Source organism: Narcine bancroftii, chromosome 1 (assembly GCF_036971445.1).
Source record: "Narcine bancroftii isolate sNarBan1 chromosome 1, sNarBan1.hap1, whole genome shotgun sequence".
Taxonomy (NCBI): domain Eukaryota; kingdom Metazoa; phylum Chordata; class Chondrichthyes; order Torpediniformes; family Narcinidae; genus Narcine; species Narcine bancroftii.
The window spans coordinates 132,074,969-132,090,947 of NC_091469.1; the positions used below are offsets into that span (position 1 = coordinate 132,074,969).

Below are 15,979 nucleotides of genomic sequence, written 5' to 3' on the forward strand. Positions count from 1 at the left end.
ATTAAACTGGAATTTGATTTTGCAAGAATGTAATCCATAAATTAGTCATATTAAAGGTTCAAATAAAGTGATCGCAGATTGCTTGTCTAAGCTTAAATTCCTTTGTAAGGGAGAGTGTAATGGAATAATTTAATAAAAAGTATGTTTAAAAAGGGAGAATAGAATAAGGTGGTTTAGGTCATTTTTCACAAGCAGACAAAACATTTTAGAGACAGAAACAGATAGAGGGAGATAAAAGCTGCAGCAGTAGGTAAAAGAATGGCCAAATGAAAAGCCTGCTAAAGACCCCATTTCAAAACAGGTTTTGAGTTCAAGTTCGGCCTATTCGAAATCTCTGTCGTGGCTGTTTGTTCTGTTTCTCCTGAAACAGAGGAAAAGAAAAACTCTTTGCGGTAACTTGGAAGAAGACACGTTTCTTCAGAAAGACACTTTGGATGGTGATTGAAGGAAATCAGCTTGCGTGTCCAATGAACAACGAACATCTCTCTCCACCCACCAAAGACCTTCCTGGCTGTTAACAACTTAAGTTAAGGGACCAGAGCCTGTTGAATGGAATGACTGTTAAATTCTGTGCACATTACTGAAAGGTGCCTGATATCAGTGAACTTGGAGAAGTGAACAGTAAATGACTGGACAAAGAAAAAGAACCATTGTAGCGGCTCGAGTCCTGCAGAGCGGGCCGACACAGGAAACAGCTGTCGAGCATGGCGATCAAGCAACCAGCATGTGGGATGAGACACCCGCTCCCATAGGCCGCAGTAATAGCAGTCAAATTGACCAATCACTGCCAACAGATTGCAGGGAGTCCAATCCGGACCTGCCGATCCAGGACAGCCAATTGGCAGCCAGCCCCACTCAAGCCATGCACCGGTGGTGTTGCGGCCGGCTGCCTATAAAAGGCAGAGCTGGTCCCCAATAAAGTCGGTGTCGATTACACTCCTTTTGTGTGAGAGTCTTCTTTCTTTAACCTTGAGCTATAACCACATTATACCTTGAGCTATAACAGTAGCGTCCCTGCTACACCATCTTGAATTAGGAGGGGGTTAAGTAACTAAATAGTGATAAGTTAAATATGGATCATATTATTCCGTATTAAGAAAATAAAACAAATTTTGTTTAATTAGCCAATGTCTGGTGAATTTCTGTTTTGGCTGGTTTTGGAGTCCTCAGGACTTGTAACACAAAGCATATTTATTCAAAATTTGTTCATTAGCTATTTTTCATAACTGAAAGAACTTAAAATCGTCCATATTTGTAATGTTTAGGGTGTGTACCAAACTTCTGAGGATTGGATGCTGTAGAGGACCAGTTGCTGGTCGCATTGTGTGGTTTTGGCTTTGATCGTCTTTTTTTTTGCACCTCCAGAGATTTCCATCTCTTTTATCATTTGTAATAGAGATCCCTTTGCACTGACAATCTTACAAGTACAAGTAAGTTTTAATTACGGCCTCCAAATTAGTCTGTCATTCTGCACCTGGACAATTTTTGCTTTCCTTCTGTCAAACCAGATGGGATCTTTGACTGTTTTGAAGGTATATTTGAACAACCTGTTGCTGGATTTTTATTTCTAGTCCCAGGTCACCACTTTTGAGTTTTGACATTTTCAAATTTAATCTGATTGATTGTTCTTCTCTTCACAGTGACATAAAAATTCCATATTCCAGTGAATATTTGGCTGCTGTGGGTCTCGCTGTTCACTCTTAATGAGATCAGAGAAAGACTGAGGAAAATTAATATTAGTTTATCTAAACCACATCCAAATATGTCTTTCCATATTATGTGGCATATTGTTATGGGCATTGTTTCTTTTATCAACAAAATTTTATTCTCTAGATTTCAACTGAATTATATGCTTAGAGAACTATAAAGGAAATCTGGAAGAGAGTTACAAATCCAAAACAATGATAACTCTGAACATTTGAAATCAAAACATTTTGGGGATTCTCAGCTGATCGGGAAGCATCAGTGGAGCAATAATTTTAACATTTCAGGTTGATAATTCTTCATCTTTGGGCACTTTCTCCTATCGTCTAAGAGTCCTTTTAGAAATTGAAGTAGAGATTTTCCCACCCTCGTGTTGCAATGTGGGGGCTCTGCTTAAAAGCTTTGCAATTTAAACTAATTTAAATGTATTTCTGAATGCTGATGGGTGGAGCTTCCCATTAGAACTGAAGGGCTAAACCAGTGGTTTTCAAACTATCCCCCTAAACTCGCGTTTCACCCAAAACAACCCCTTTGCCATAAATGGCCTGTTATTAGTAAGGGATTGCTCAAGGTGGTATGTAAGTGGAAAGAAAAAGTTTGAAAACCACTGTTTTAATCATACCTAATTGACTCTTATGTACACAGTTTCATAACTCCAAAGGAAATGGGCCAATAACAATTTTTCTCAAGCAAATTATTTCAATAACAATTGGGTTTAGAGCAGTGATTTGCAGCCTTCCCTTCCCACTCACATACCACCTTAAGTAATCCCTTACCAATCACAGAGCACTTATGGCATAGGGATTGCTTAAGGTGGAATGTGACTTTAGGGGGGCAGTTTGAAAACCACTGGGCTAAACAATGTCTTTGGAACATTTAATTAGGGGAAAAAATTGAATAACTATTTATTTAGAGGTCATGATATAGTTAGTGATGAATGACACCAAAACCTCACAAGCCAGAAAGAAACTCTTCAGCCCATTGAGTCTGCGACACTTTTCAAAGAGATTCCATCAGTCCCATTTGCCTATTTATTCCCCACCACCCCCCCACCTCCACCCTCCTGCAACTCATCTGTGCCGGGAAAGTTTATATGAACCAACCTGTTTCCATGTCTATAGGATGTGGGAAGAAATAGGAACATTTAGGAGGTGGCGAGGGTAGAGGGAATCCAGGCAGTCACAGGGAAAAGATCCAAATTTCGATCCAAGCTGCTGGACCTGTGGAGAACAGTAGTAAATGCTGCACTGCTGAGCAGCCATAAATCCACTTCTTGCATCATTAGGGAGATTTGAACAGCTCTATCAAACCTTTTAGAATCACAGCAATGATCAAGATCTACTGGAACAGAGCTTTCAATCCCGAGTTACTTTCTTCCTCTTCTCTGGACCTGGGGATGTCCCTCAATGAGCAGAGCAAAGGGAACATGTTTTTTTTAATGGTGTCTAGATTTTCCTTCTGTGGAGTGAAAGTAAGAGATTAATTTTGACACTGTACCTTCTAGGTGGCAATGCCCGTGGAAAGAATGCGTATGCGGCCATGGCTAGAAGAGCAAATAAATTCCAATAAAATTCCTGGATTGAAATGGCTAAGTAAGGTAAGATCTCTTATATTTTCCAAAATCTACAATGTGAATTGAGGCTATGGATTAATTCCTTTAGTTCTCCTGCATGTAATTTTTTGGTTTTAAACGTTTTGTGGTAACTTGTGGCTTTAATGCAAAGGTACAGCTAATGTTTCATTACAGCTAATGAATTCCTCCTCCTCAGTCAAATTGGTAAAAATATTGAGGAGGAGGAATTCCTTGAATGTTTACGGGACAGTTATCTAGACCAATATGTCGAGGAACCAACTCGGGAGCAGGCCATTTTAGATTGGGTATTATGCAATGATAAGGGGCTAATCAACAATCTTGTTGTACGAGGCCCTTTGGGTAGGAGCGAACACAATATGATCGAATTCTCACTCGACATGGAGAGTGATGAAATTAAAACCGAGACTAAGGTCCTGAATTTAAATAAAGGGAATTATGATGGTATGAGATGGGATTTTAGTAAGATTGATTGGGTGGTGTTTATGGGCGAGTTGACTGTGGATAGACAATGGAAAGCAATCACAGATCTAATGGAGAAATTGCAAAAATTGTTTTTACCGGTTTGGCATAAAAATAAACCAAAAAAGGTGACTCAACCGTGGATAACAAGGGAAATTAGAGACAGCATTAGGTCCAAAGAGAGAGCATATCAATTGGCCAAAAAAAGTACCACAACCGAAGACTGGGAGCAGTTCAAGATGCACCAAAGGAGGACAAAGGGATTAATCAAGAGAGCAAAAATAAATTACGAAAGTAAGCTTGCGGCAAATATAAAAACCGACTGCAAAAGCTTTTATAAATATGTCAAGAGGAAAAGATTGGTGAAATCCAGAGTAGGTCCTTTGCAGTCGGAATCAGGGGAATATATAATGGGGAATAAGGAAATAGCAGACCAATTAAATTCTTACTTTAGTTCTGTTATTACAAGAGAGGATATAAATAACCTCCCAAGGATGTTGGGAAACATAGAGACTAATGCAAGGGAGGATCTCTAAGGACATGGTCTTGGGGAAATTGATGGGATTGAAGGCAGATAAATCCCAAGGGCCTGATAATCTACATCCTAGGGTACTTAAGGAAGTGGCCATTCAGATAGCAGATGCTTTAAGAATTATTTTCCAGAACTCGATAGACTCAGGATCAGTACCCATGGATTGGAGGGTAGCTAATGTTACCCCACTATTTAAAAAGGGGGGTAGAGAAAAAGCGGGGAATTATAGGCTGGTGAGCCTTACATCAATAGTGGGCAAAATGATGGAATCCATTATTAAGGATGTAATAGCAGAGAAGGGATCGGACGGAGTCAACATGGATTTACAAAAGGTAAAATCTATTGGAATTCTTTGAGATGGTGACAGGTAAAATAGATGGGGGAGAGCCAGTGGATGTGGTGTACCTGGACTTCCAAAAGGCCTTCGATAAGGTCCCGCATAAACGACTGGCTTCCAAAATCAAGGCTCATGGGATTGGGGGCAAAGTATTGATGTGGATTGAGAACTGGCTGGCAGGTAGAAGACAGAGAGTTGGGATAAATGGCTCATTTTCTGAGTGGCAGGCGGTGACCAGTGGGGTACCACAGGGATCTATACTGGGACCCCAGCTGTTCACAATTTACATTAATGATCTGGATGAGGGGATTGGATGTAATATCTCCAAATTTGCAGATGACACTAAGCTAGGAGGGGTTGTGTGCACGGAAGAGGGGGTCAGGAAGCTCCAGTGTGATTTGGATAAATTGAGGGACTGGGCAGATACATGGCAAATGCACTACAATGTGTATAAATGTGAGGTTATCCACTTTGGTAATACAAACCGGAGGGCAGATTACTATTTGAATGGCAATAGATTAAGAGATGGGGAAGTGCAGAGAGACCTAGGAGTACTTGTACACCAGTCTCTGAAGGCGAGCATGCAGGTACAGCAGGCGGTTAAAAAGGCAAATGGTATGTTGGCTTTCATATCAAGAGGGTTTGAGTATAGGAACAAGGATACCTTACTGCAGCTGTACAGGGCCTTGGTGAGACCACACCTGGAGTATTGCGTGCAGTTTTGGTCACCTTATCTAAGGAAGGATGTATTTGCAATGGAGGGAGTGTAGAAGCGATTCACCAGGCTGATACCTGGAATGGCAGGAATGACTTGAGGAAAGATTGCACAAATTGGGATTGTACTCGCTGGAGTTTAGAAGATTGAGAGGGGTTCTCATAGAGACATATAAAATTCTGGCAGGACTGGACAGAATGGATGCAGATGGGACGTTTCCAATGATGGGAAAATCCAGAACCCGGGGCCATGGTTTGAGGATAATAGGCAAACCATTTAGGACCGAGATGAGGAGGAATTTCTTTACCCAGAGGGTGGTGAATCTGTGAAATTCATTGCCACAGAGGGCAGTAGAGGCAGGTTCCTTAAATATATTTAAGAGGGAATTAGATCTATTTCTTCAGTATAAGGGTATTAAAGGTTACGGAGAGAAGGCGGGGACGGGGTACTGGACTTTAAGATCAGCCATGATCTCGTTGAATGGCGGAGCAGGCTTGAAGGGTCGAATGACCTACTTCTGCTCCTATCTTCTATGTTTCTATGTTTGTCCAGTCACTGGATAAATTTTAATGCTGCTTTGTCAGAGTGCCACAACGAAGGAATGTATGAGGAGTTGTTCATCGGGTAAACTTGTCAGATCCCTGCATTCCTATGACGGCAGCCATTCCGATACCCAATTGCTCTGTTTCCTATCTGGGAGTCTTGTCTTTGCTCCATGGGTTTTGGAATTATTCAATATTTTAAATTAAAATTTAGGCATGCAGCACGGTAACAAGCCATTTTGGCCCACGAGCCCGTGCCACCTAATATACACCCAATTAATCTACGACCCAAGTACATTTTGAACGGTGGGAGGAAACAGAGCCCCCAGGGAAAACCCATGCAGACACTGGGAGAGTGTACAAACTCCTTACAGACAGCGCGGGATTCAAATCATGGTCCCAATTGCTGGTGCTGCAAAGGTGTTTTACGCCAACCGTGCTACCCCCAAAATTTAAAAAATGTAGATTTATTTTATTCATTAGCTATTTCATCCCAGCCCCTACTTCCCTACTTTCCACAATTTTGACCAGGTGTCTGTTGGCTTCAAATTCCCTTGGATTGATTACAGGATTAAGCAAGGTGTTGTTTGCTTTTTGGGCAAAAATATTGCCAGGATCAGTGTTAATGGTTGAGGAACACCCTTCTGTTTTTCTGCATGTTTTTGCTGGTATATTCAGGAGTTGAAAAGATGCCGGATTATAATTCCCAGCCAATAAACTGGATCACACCTGCTTGTGCTTTTGGCTACCCACTTGTCACCAGGATCACCAAGAAAACAAAGCTTTTGAACAGCTGCCTAAATCATCACAGGTACATATTAAATCTGTGAACCGCTTACAGTGGTCCAGAGAGTTGCAGAGACATATAAAGCAGAAGCAGGCTCTTCTGCCCAAAGCCCACACCGACCACCAACAACACATCTACACTAATCCTACATTCATCCAATTTTTTATTCTTCCCTCTTTCTAATTAACATCTCCCCCCCCCCCCCCCCCCCCCCACCCCAGATACAATCACTCACCTATGCACCAAGAACAGTTTAGAGTGCCAGGTAGCATATCAATCTATGGGATGAGGGAGGAAACTGGGGTACCCAGAGGAAACCCATGCAGACATAGGGAGAACATGGAAACATGGCACAGGCAGCATTGAAGCCAGGATTGACCTCAGGTCTCTGGCGCTGCATGGTAGTGGCTCTACAAGTGTTAGTGCATTCGTGTTCTTATGGGTCTCAGTGAGAACAGGTGTTGTTGTTAGGATTCCAGCCCCCCTTGTTAGCTTTGATCACCCTGAGGTGGTACTCCTTTCCACGATTTCTATTTATCAGGGTGAGCCAACCTTGAGGTTACACCAAATGAGACTGAGGCCATGGAGAAAACAAAACTAGTGTGCTTGTGTTCTCCACTTCTCTGCCTGCCAATTTATTCCCCAGGTATGCTGGAGAAAATGTGACTGCAGAAATAGTCAACAGTACAACATAGAGAGATAATGGGAGTTTCTTATATTAATTCTCCCACAGAATTGGAAACAGACAGAATGATAAAAGGTCAGAGGGTCAACAGGAGAAACAAAGAAAGGCAGCATTTCTTCCCATTCATTGTATTCTTGAGCATTGAAACCACAAACTGATTAAATTAAAAATTTTATTTACAGCATGGTAAAAGCCGATTCCAGCCATTTAAACCCATGTTGTCTGATTACACCCAAATTAACCTACAACATTTTGGATGGTGGGAGGAAATGAAACCAGAGCACCAGGAGGAAACCCATGCAAACACAAGTTCCTTATAGACAGCACTGGACTTGAACCTGGGTCTCTGGCACAGTAATAGCATTGCACTAACCACTACGTTAAGCAGGCCACCCATACACACCTAACAAAACAGCACTTTTAACAGGCTGAGGTGGAGAGGGTTAGGAAGAGAGGTCATCGAGCTGTCATTGTCAAAGCATGTTAGAGACAAGCATGAATAAGACTAAAATAGTCGTTACCATAGTTATGGCGATACAGCAATGAAATAAGCCCTTCGGCCCACTGAACCTGAACTGACCATTGGCTTCCCTTTATAGAAATTGTACATTAAACCCACTGTTTATTTCCCTCAGATTCCCATCAACCCTCCCCAACCCCCACCCCAACACACAATCAGATTCTACCACTCACCTACATTCTTGGGCCAACTAACCTGTCAACTTACATTTTGGGATGTGGGAGGAGATCAAGGAACCCAACAGAAACCCAAGCAATCACAGGGAGATGGAGCATGCAGGTCAGGCTTGGACAGTCAAGTCTCTGGCACTGGGAGACCACCGCTCTATCAGCGATTCCACTGTACTCCCCTCTTTTGCCAATCACGAAATGCCATATGCTCACCACTCCTTAATTAACCACAGCCAGAGATTGGCAAGTGGATTGCCAGCTGATGGGAATGGGAGCTTTTCACACGATATGGTTTACTTGCCTTTAAATGAATGATGGTATTTCTTTTCCAGGAAAAGAAGATTTTTCAGATTCCATGGATGCACGCTGCTCGACATGGATGGGATGTAGAGAAGGACGCTCCATTGTTTAAAAACTGGGCAGTTCACACAGGTAGATCAATAGCAGGAGTGAAAACAATAATTCAAATGTGATTTTATAAAATTGTGATATATTGAAAGTTTTCTTTTAAGCAGTTTGAATGTCATCAGACATCCTTCTGTCAGGAGGCTGGTGTCACTGAGGGATTCTTCCAATCTTTTGAAATTTTCTGGCAGACAGCATGAATTGAAAATTGTTGCCCTCATTACCACTGCTGTCCTTATGCCATTTTGCCTTCTGCAATGAGCTTAGTTGAAAAAGGTTCAAACTCCCTTGATATTCAGGTGACATTACTTGAACAGGAGCTGGGATCTGATACTTTTGTGCTGTCAACACCTTTGGTGAAACCAGAAAGAAAGAAATGTAATTTTTTAAAAAATGTATGCAAATAAGGAAGAACGGAGCATTGGACATGTATCCAACCTGATAAGCCGGAAATTATCTTTTTGGATGAAAACCTAAGAATAGGGGAAACACTCAGCAGGGCAGGCAGAATCTGTGGAAGGAGAAACAACAAACACTTCAGCTCTGTATGTCGTGAAAGGGAATTAATTATCTGCTTATTTTAATCAACAGAGCTTGAATTATTTATCGGCAACCGACTTAAAAAAAAAATCTCAGATGCTGAAAAGGATATTCCTTTTTTCATTTGTGTGCTGACAGGAAAATACCATCATGGTGTGGATAAACCTGATCCCAAAACATGGAAGGCCAATTTCCGCTGTGCAATGAACTCATTACCCGACATAGAAGAAGTGAAGGACAAGAGCATCAAAAAGGGGAGCAATGCATACAGGGTGTACAGAATGCTACCAGCTGCTGACAAGCCCAATAAGAAAGGTACTTGAACTAAAGAACAGGTTTCAAAACAAGTATGCCATGGTCACTGGAGTGCTAGTAATTTAGTGAAATAAGGGTATTCAGGTACGATTGTAAACTTCAAGCTTGGCATTTTAATCTTTTATAAACCTCATGCTGCTTTGTTAGGTTATAAACGCATATTTTCAACAACAAGATAGGTAAAGTAGACACTGAAGCCATCATCTGTCTGTTAATCAGTGTCAACCTGCCTCTTATTGAATTTTTCAATTGCTTCTCTTTTCTGAATTTTTTTTCTTGAACATGGTTTCGTTATCTGCTTCAATATCTCTGGATAACTGGGCAGAGGCCACAGAGGAGATGGCAGGAACAATGGACACTCTGAAGGGACTTTCTTTTGCTTCTCCTTCTCTGCTTGCTAGGGGCACTAGGCTAATGGTGCCTCAGTGTCTTTACAGGGAAACAAAAGTAAACACATTTTGTGTGTTTATATGTATGTGATAACAAAGGAACCTTGAACTTGGTTCACTGGTTGCAGGTTAGGGAGGGGTGGTAGGGAAAGGATTCTTTCAACAACCCCTTGACACAAATTTTGTTACTGTCATTTTTTATAATAGCTGATTGTAATAGGTAAGTGCGTTTGGTGAAAATTTGTTGGAGGTTATAAATTGCAAAGCAAAATGGGGTAAGTAACTAAGATTGGGCAGATGTGAAATTAATTGCAAAGAAATCCAAAGCATTTCACGTGGCAGCTTAAAAAACAGGAAGAAAGTCTGAAAAATGAAACTGATCTACATCTCTGGTTGACAATAAATTGTATCAATTGCTGCATTGCTTAGTGGCTTGAGTAAAAGTCGATCAGATGTTCGGATGTTGTAGGGTCAACGATGAATTGAACTAGTGTGGTAATCCTTCATTTTGCACATCACCAATTAGAATGAGATACATAGGATACAATTAAATTGATGAACTTTGGTTCATCACCTTCACTGTCACAGCTAAACCTAAATGTTTTTGTTGTGCGTAACTGCTCATACCTGTAGGTGTCTATTTCACTGATCTGCAAGCTTATTTGTTATTTTTAAAGTCATGCTCTGTACATTAGTAATTTCTGTGCAGTTCTGCAAATAATATCTTGGAGCACCAGAGGAGAGGCCTTCCTAGATGACTTACAAAGCTGCCTCTCGCCCCAACATGGAGACTCAGATCAAATATCTGTCCTGCTAACCCTGACATACAGACCGCTGGAAAAACGAACAAAGTCAGTCCGTAGGGATATCAGGACATGGCCGAGTGGTGGGGTGAGGGGTGGGTGGGACACAGCAGCATTACAGGAGTGCTTTCAGACAATGGACTGGAACTGTTTCAGGCAGGCGGCCACTTGGATGTAATGGAATTCAAATGCTTCACAACCAGGGCTAACCAGAAACCAAGGTTGTACACAGGGGTCCGGGCCATCGAGACGTAGCCTTCAGGACAGAAAACAAGTTGGCACTACATCAGCCAGGACTGAACTCTTCTGTGCAATCCGGGGGGTGGGGGGGGGGGGAAAGCATGGATACATACGGAGGATCCAGAGGCAACTTGGCGACGCGAGGCACATGTGGCAATGGATCAAAACAATAAGAGAGCACAGGAGAACCTTGAAAATCAATGGCAATGATTGCCTCCCTTCTGGACAGACTGAACATTTTATACGCATGGTTTGACAAGAAGAACAGGCTGACGCCAAAGGAAGCTCCTCCTCCCCTGAAGAAGAGGTCTCTTGCGTAGTCTTGATTGAAGTGAGGAGATCCTATCTAGTGCGTACCTACAGAAAGCACGGGACAGACAACATATTTGGTTGGGTGGTGCAGAACTATGCAGGTCCTTACTGAGATCTTCGACATGTCATTGAAACAGTCCAACGTCCCCATGGATTTCCAGGCATCCACCATCATCCTAGTACCAATGAGGGTGACTGTAACAAACCTCAATGACTACCACCAATGGCACTAACCTCCACCATTATGAAAAGCTTTGAGCATCTGAAGATGGTGCGTATCAAAGCGCACCTCCTAGAGATACTAGACTCATTTCAATTTGTCTACAGATGGAACTGTTCCATTCTTGGTGTCATAGCCTTGTCCCTCCACTTTGTCCTGACCCACCGGGAAAATGATGCCTCATGCACCAGGCTGCTGTTCATTGACCAGCTTGGCATTTAGTATAATCATACCTTAGAGACTGGTGGAGAAGTAGTGCTCGCTGCGACTCAACGCCTCTCTCTGGAACTGGATTCTGGACTTCCCAATGGAAAGACTGCAGTCTGTCTGGGTTGGCAGCAAAATGTTCTGGATCATGACGCTGAGCATTGGCACACCTCTCAGGGCTGTGTGCTCAACCCACCTTTGTTCACGCTACTGACCCGTGTCTGCAACACCAGGTCCATCTTCAAAGGAGTCATCAAGTTTGCAGATGGCACAATAGTTGGCCTGTTCAGCAACAACGATGAGTCGAAATACAAAGATGAAGTGGAAAATATCACGAAATGGTGTGAGAATAGAAAACTGAGTTTCAACATGGACAATTCAAGGGAGATTATTGTGGACTTCAGGAGGACCATGGACGACCACTCTCCAATACACATTATTGGCTCCATAATTGGAAAGAGTGGAGAGCACCAAGTTCCTTGGAGTCCACTTAAGAAGGGACCTATCCTGGTCATTAACGTCTCTTGTCAAGAAGGCAAAACAATGACTGCACTCATTAGAAGGCTAAGCTGGGCAAAGCTACCAGCCACTATCCTGTCAACTTGCTACAGGAGCTCTGTCGAGAGCGTCTTGGCTGACTGCATTACAGGTGGTATGGTTGCTGTAGAGCCTTGGATCAGAAGTCAATCCACAAGACCATAAAAGCGGCAGAAAGATCACTGGGGTCACCCTCTCCCCCCCCTCCCCCCCACCCCATTGATGGGATTTACCAGGATCATTGTTTAAAGAGGACTCGTAAAATCAGGAAGGGCCCTACATGCAACATCTTCCAGTTATCCTGTCAGGGAAAAGATAGAGAAGTGTCAGTGCCAGAACCACCTGGCTGAGGAAGAGGTTCTTATGGGCAGTGAGACTGCTAAAACAACTCTCCGTGACTCTACTATTTATTAAGAATATTCATTTTCATACATGCACATAAGTACTGTGTATGTGCATTGTTTGTCTGTTCGCATGTTTTGCACTGTTCTGCATCATGGTCTGGAGAATGCTGTTTCGTCGGATTGGACTGGTGTAATTGGATGACAAATAAACTTGGATCAATTCTCTTCTTAATATTTTATGTAAAAATCGGTTTCATTCTGTGAGTCTGCACATACTTTAAGGAAGTAACATTCTCTTTGTGTTGGTAATCAAGGAAATCTGCAAATGCTGGGGTCTATTGCAGTACACAAAGATGCTGGGGAATCTCGGCAGGTTACGTCACATCCGTAGAAAGAAAAAGGCAGTCGACCTTTTGGGCCTGAGCCCTTCTTCAGGGGTACTGAAAATCAGCCAGCTACCTGAATAAATATGTTGGAGGAAGGGTGGATGAAAGGCAAGGGGGAGGAGAAGGGGAGGAGCACAGTTTAACAGCTAAGAGATAACAGTGGATATAGGTGGAAGGGTAGAAGCGAAAGAAGCAACAAAGTGATAGGGGGAGAGAGAGGACAAAGGGAGAGAGTTGTATGACAAGAGAAAGAAGGGAAGGGGTGGGGAGCTCGAGGAAAGGATACAGTGATGAAAAAGAAAGAGAAACATTGGGGTTGGGGGGTGAACAGAAATTGGAGGTTAATATTGTTGCTGTCTTGTAAGAGATAGCTGAGATGGAATTCAAGGTGTTGTTTCTCCAATTTGCGGGAGGCAATAGACGAGGTCATGGACAGACATGTCAGTGTGGCAGAGGGGTATGGAATTGAAGTGGTTGGCCACTGGGAGGTCCTTCCTGTTGCATCGGACAGATTGAAGGTGCTCAATGACCTCCCAGTCAGCGTCCAGTCTCCCCAATAGAGAGGAGGCTGCATCGGGAGCACCTAGTGCAGTAAATGACCCCTATGGATTCACAGGTGAAGTGTTGCTTCATTTTGAAGGACTGTTCAGGGTCACGAATAGTGGACCCTTGTGGTTACAGGGATTTGATACCAATTGGTGGGAATGAAGTAGTTGATGAGGGAGTCTTGGAGAGACTGATTCTTATGGAAAGTGGAGAGGGAAGATGTTTCTGGGGATGGTTCCTATTGTAGATGGCAGAAATATTGACAAATATGTTTTAGATGAAGAGATTGGTGGGGTGGTAGGTAAGGATGAGGGGAACTCTGTCTTTGCTATGTCTCAGGATGGAGGGGCTAGAGCAGATGTGCGGGAAATAGAGGAGGTGCTGGTGATGTTTAAGTTAATGGAAATAGAGAGAAAGCCATGTTTTCCCAAGAAGGAGGATGGAAAGCTTCAAACTGGGAGAAGATTCTATTTTTCTCTTTGTTTTCCAACTTTGACACAGTAAGATCATAATGAAGGAAGCACTTGGTTTTTAGAGAGTCTGTCAGCATTCATTAAGATGAAGATTTATCTACCTTGACCATTTTTCTGAATTGTCCTATATCCCTTGATTCTCTCAATGTCTTGACATTTATTGATCTCTGCTTTAAATTAACAATGTCTGAGCTTCTATAGCCCTCATGGGAGAAAATTCCAAAGATGGGTTAGGCAGTTTCGCTGTTTTACAGTTCTAAATATTCTACCCCTTATTCTGAGACAGTGATTCATAAAGTCACAGACTCATACAGTATGGAAATAGGCCTTTTGGCCTGACTTGTTCATGTTGACCTGGCTGTCCATCCAAGTTGATCCCATTCGCCTCTGTATCCCTCCAAATATTTCCTATCCAAATACCTGTCTGATATCTTCTAAACACCACAACTGTAACCCCCTTTCCATCTTTCTCTGGCAGCTCATTCCATATACCCACCAGCCTCTGCATGAAAAAAAGTCCATTTTAAATCTTTTCCCTCTCAGTTTAATCCTAGGACCCCTAAGTTTAGGACTCCTCTATCCTTGGGAGAGAAAACTGTGACCATTCATCTCACCTTTTCCCCTCATGATCTTATATGATCACCCATAGCTTCCAACCCCAGTCCAAGACTATCCAGCCTCTCCTTGTAACTCAAGCTTTTCAATCCTGGTAACATCCTTGAGAATCTTTTCCGCAACCTCTCCAGCTTAATGACATCCTTCCAATAACTGGACAACTAGAACTGCCCTTGGTTCTCCAAATGTGGTCTGACCAATATCTTGTACAGTTATAACATGGAGTCCCACTCCTTTGCTCAGTGCCCTGACTGCCAGATGCTTTCTTTACCTGTGTACCTGCTACTTACCTGGAAATATATACCTGTATCTCTAAGTCTTTCTATTCTACAAAACCCTCAGGGCCTTGCACGTCCTGCCCCGTTTAGACTTACCAAAATGCAACACCTCACACTTGTCTAAGCTAAATTCCATCTGGCATTCATTGGTCCATTTCTGTAATTGATCGAAATCCTGTTGTTATTCTAGATAACCTTCTTCACTGGCTACTATATGAGTAATTTTGGTGACATCTGCAAACTTATTAACCATTAAATTGTTAACATATTGCAGGTGACCCAGTACTGATCCCTGAGACACACCATTGATCAAAGACTGCTAATTGGCGAAGTAATCATCCACTGCCATCCTCCAACTCCTTCCACAAAGCAAATTTTGCATCCAATTGGTTAGTTCAACCTGGAGCCCATGTGACCTGATCTTTTGAAGTAACCACTCCTTATCTAATACTTTGCTAATGTCCATGTAGGTAATGTTCACTGTCTTGACTCGTCAATCTTCTTCAACAAAACTCAGTCAAATCTGTGAGACTTGGTTTTTGAAAATGCTGATTGATCCTGTCCATTGGAATTCCTTTCAGTTACCTTCCCGCTGCTGATGCTAGGTTCACTGGCCTGCAGGTCTCTGGCTTGCCTTTGCAACCCTTAAAGGCTCAACATTAGCCACCCTTCAGTATTCTATTAGCTCATTTGTGGCTGACAGCAATGCAAACATCTCTGCTAGTGCCCCAGCAATTTTTTCCATATCTTCCCACAATGTCCAAGGATACACTTGGTCATACCCTGGGGATTTAATATGTTTTAAGGCTGCTTTTTTGTGTTGAGATGTTCCAAGAATCACTATTCAGTAGCTTTAATGGAATTCTCCACAGTAACTATGAGCAATACTCATTTAAGAACTTAGCAGTCTCCTGCAGCTCCACATATAGACATTGATCCTTAAAGAGATCTATTCCAGTGGTTCTCAACCTTTTTCTTTCCACTCACATGCCACTTTAAGCAATCCCTATGCCATAAGTGCTCTGTGATTAGTAAGGGGTTGCTTAAGGTGGTATGTGAGTGGGAAGGGAAGGTTGAGAATCAAGCAGACTCAATTGTTACTGAAGTATTTTGCTTGAGAAAAATTGTCATTGGCCCATTTCCTTTGGAGTTATGAAACCGTGCACATAACGAGTCAATTCGGTACAATTAGAACAGTGGTTTTACTAATCACAGAGTACCAATGGCATAGGGATTACTTAAAGTGAGTGGAAAGAAAAAGGTTGAGCACTACTGATCTATTTCCTCTCAGTTACCCTTTTAATAGATCTGTAAATTTCTTAAT

The 15,979-nt window shown here is 42.3% G+C and overlaps 1 protein-coding gene across 9 annotated transcripts in view; it reads left to right on the forward strand.

Moving 5' to 3' along the window:
- irf2b (interferon regulatory factor 2b) overlaps positions 1-15,979 on the forward strand; it is a 116,438-nt gene that overhangs the window by 73,541 nt on the left and 26,918 nt on the right. For 7 of the 9 annotated variants that reach the window (XM_069940146.1, XM_069940136.1, XM_069940157.1 and 4 more), the window contains 3 exons: positions 3,209-3,301; positions 8,378-8,477; positions 9,129-9,305. In XM_069940146.1, the coding sequence (XP_069796247.1) occupies positions 3,215-3,301; positions 8,378-8,477; positions 9,129-9,305 (364 nt within the window). In that variant the 5' untranslated portion in view covers positions 3,209-3,214. Of the gene's footprint in view, positions 1-1,833; positions 1,992-3,208; positions 3,302-8,377; positions 8,478-9,128; positions 9,306-15,979 lie in introns of all 9 variants that reach the window. The other 2 variants (XM_069940182.1, XM_069940193.1) reach the window with 2 other exon arrangements.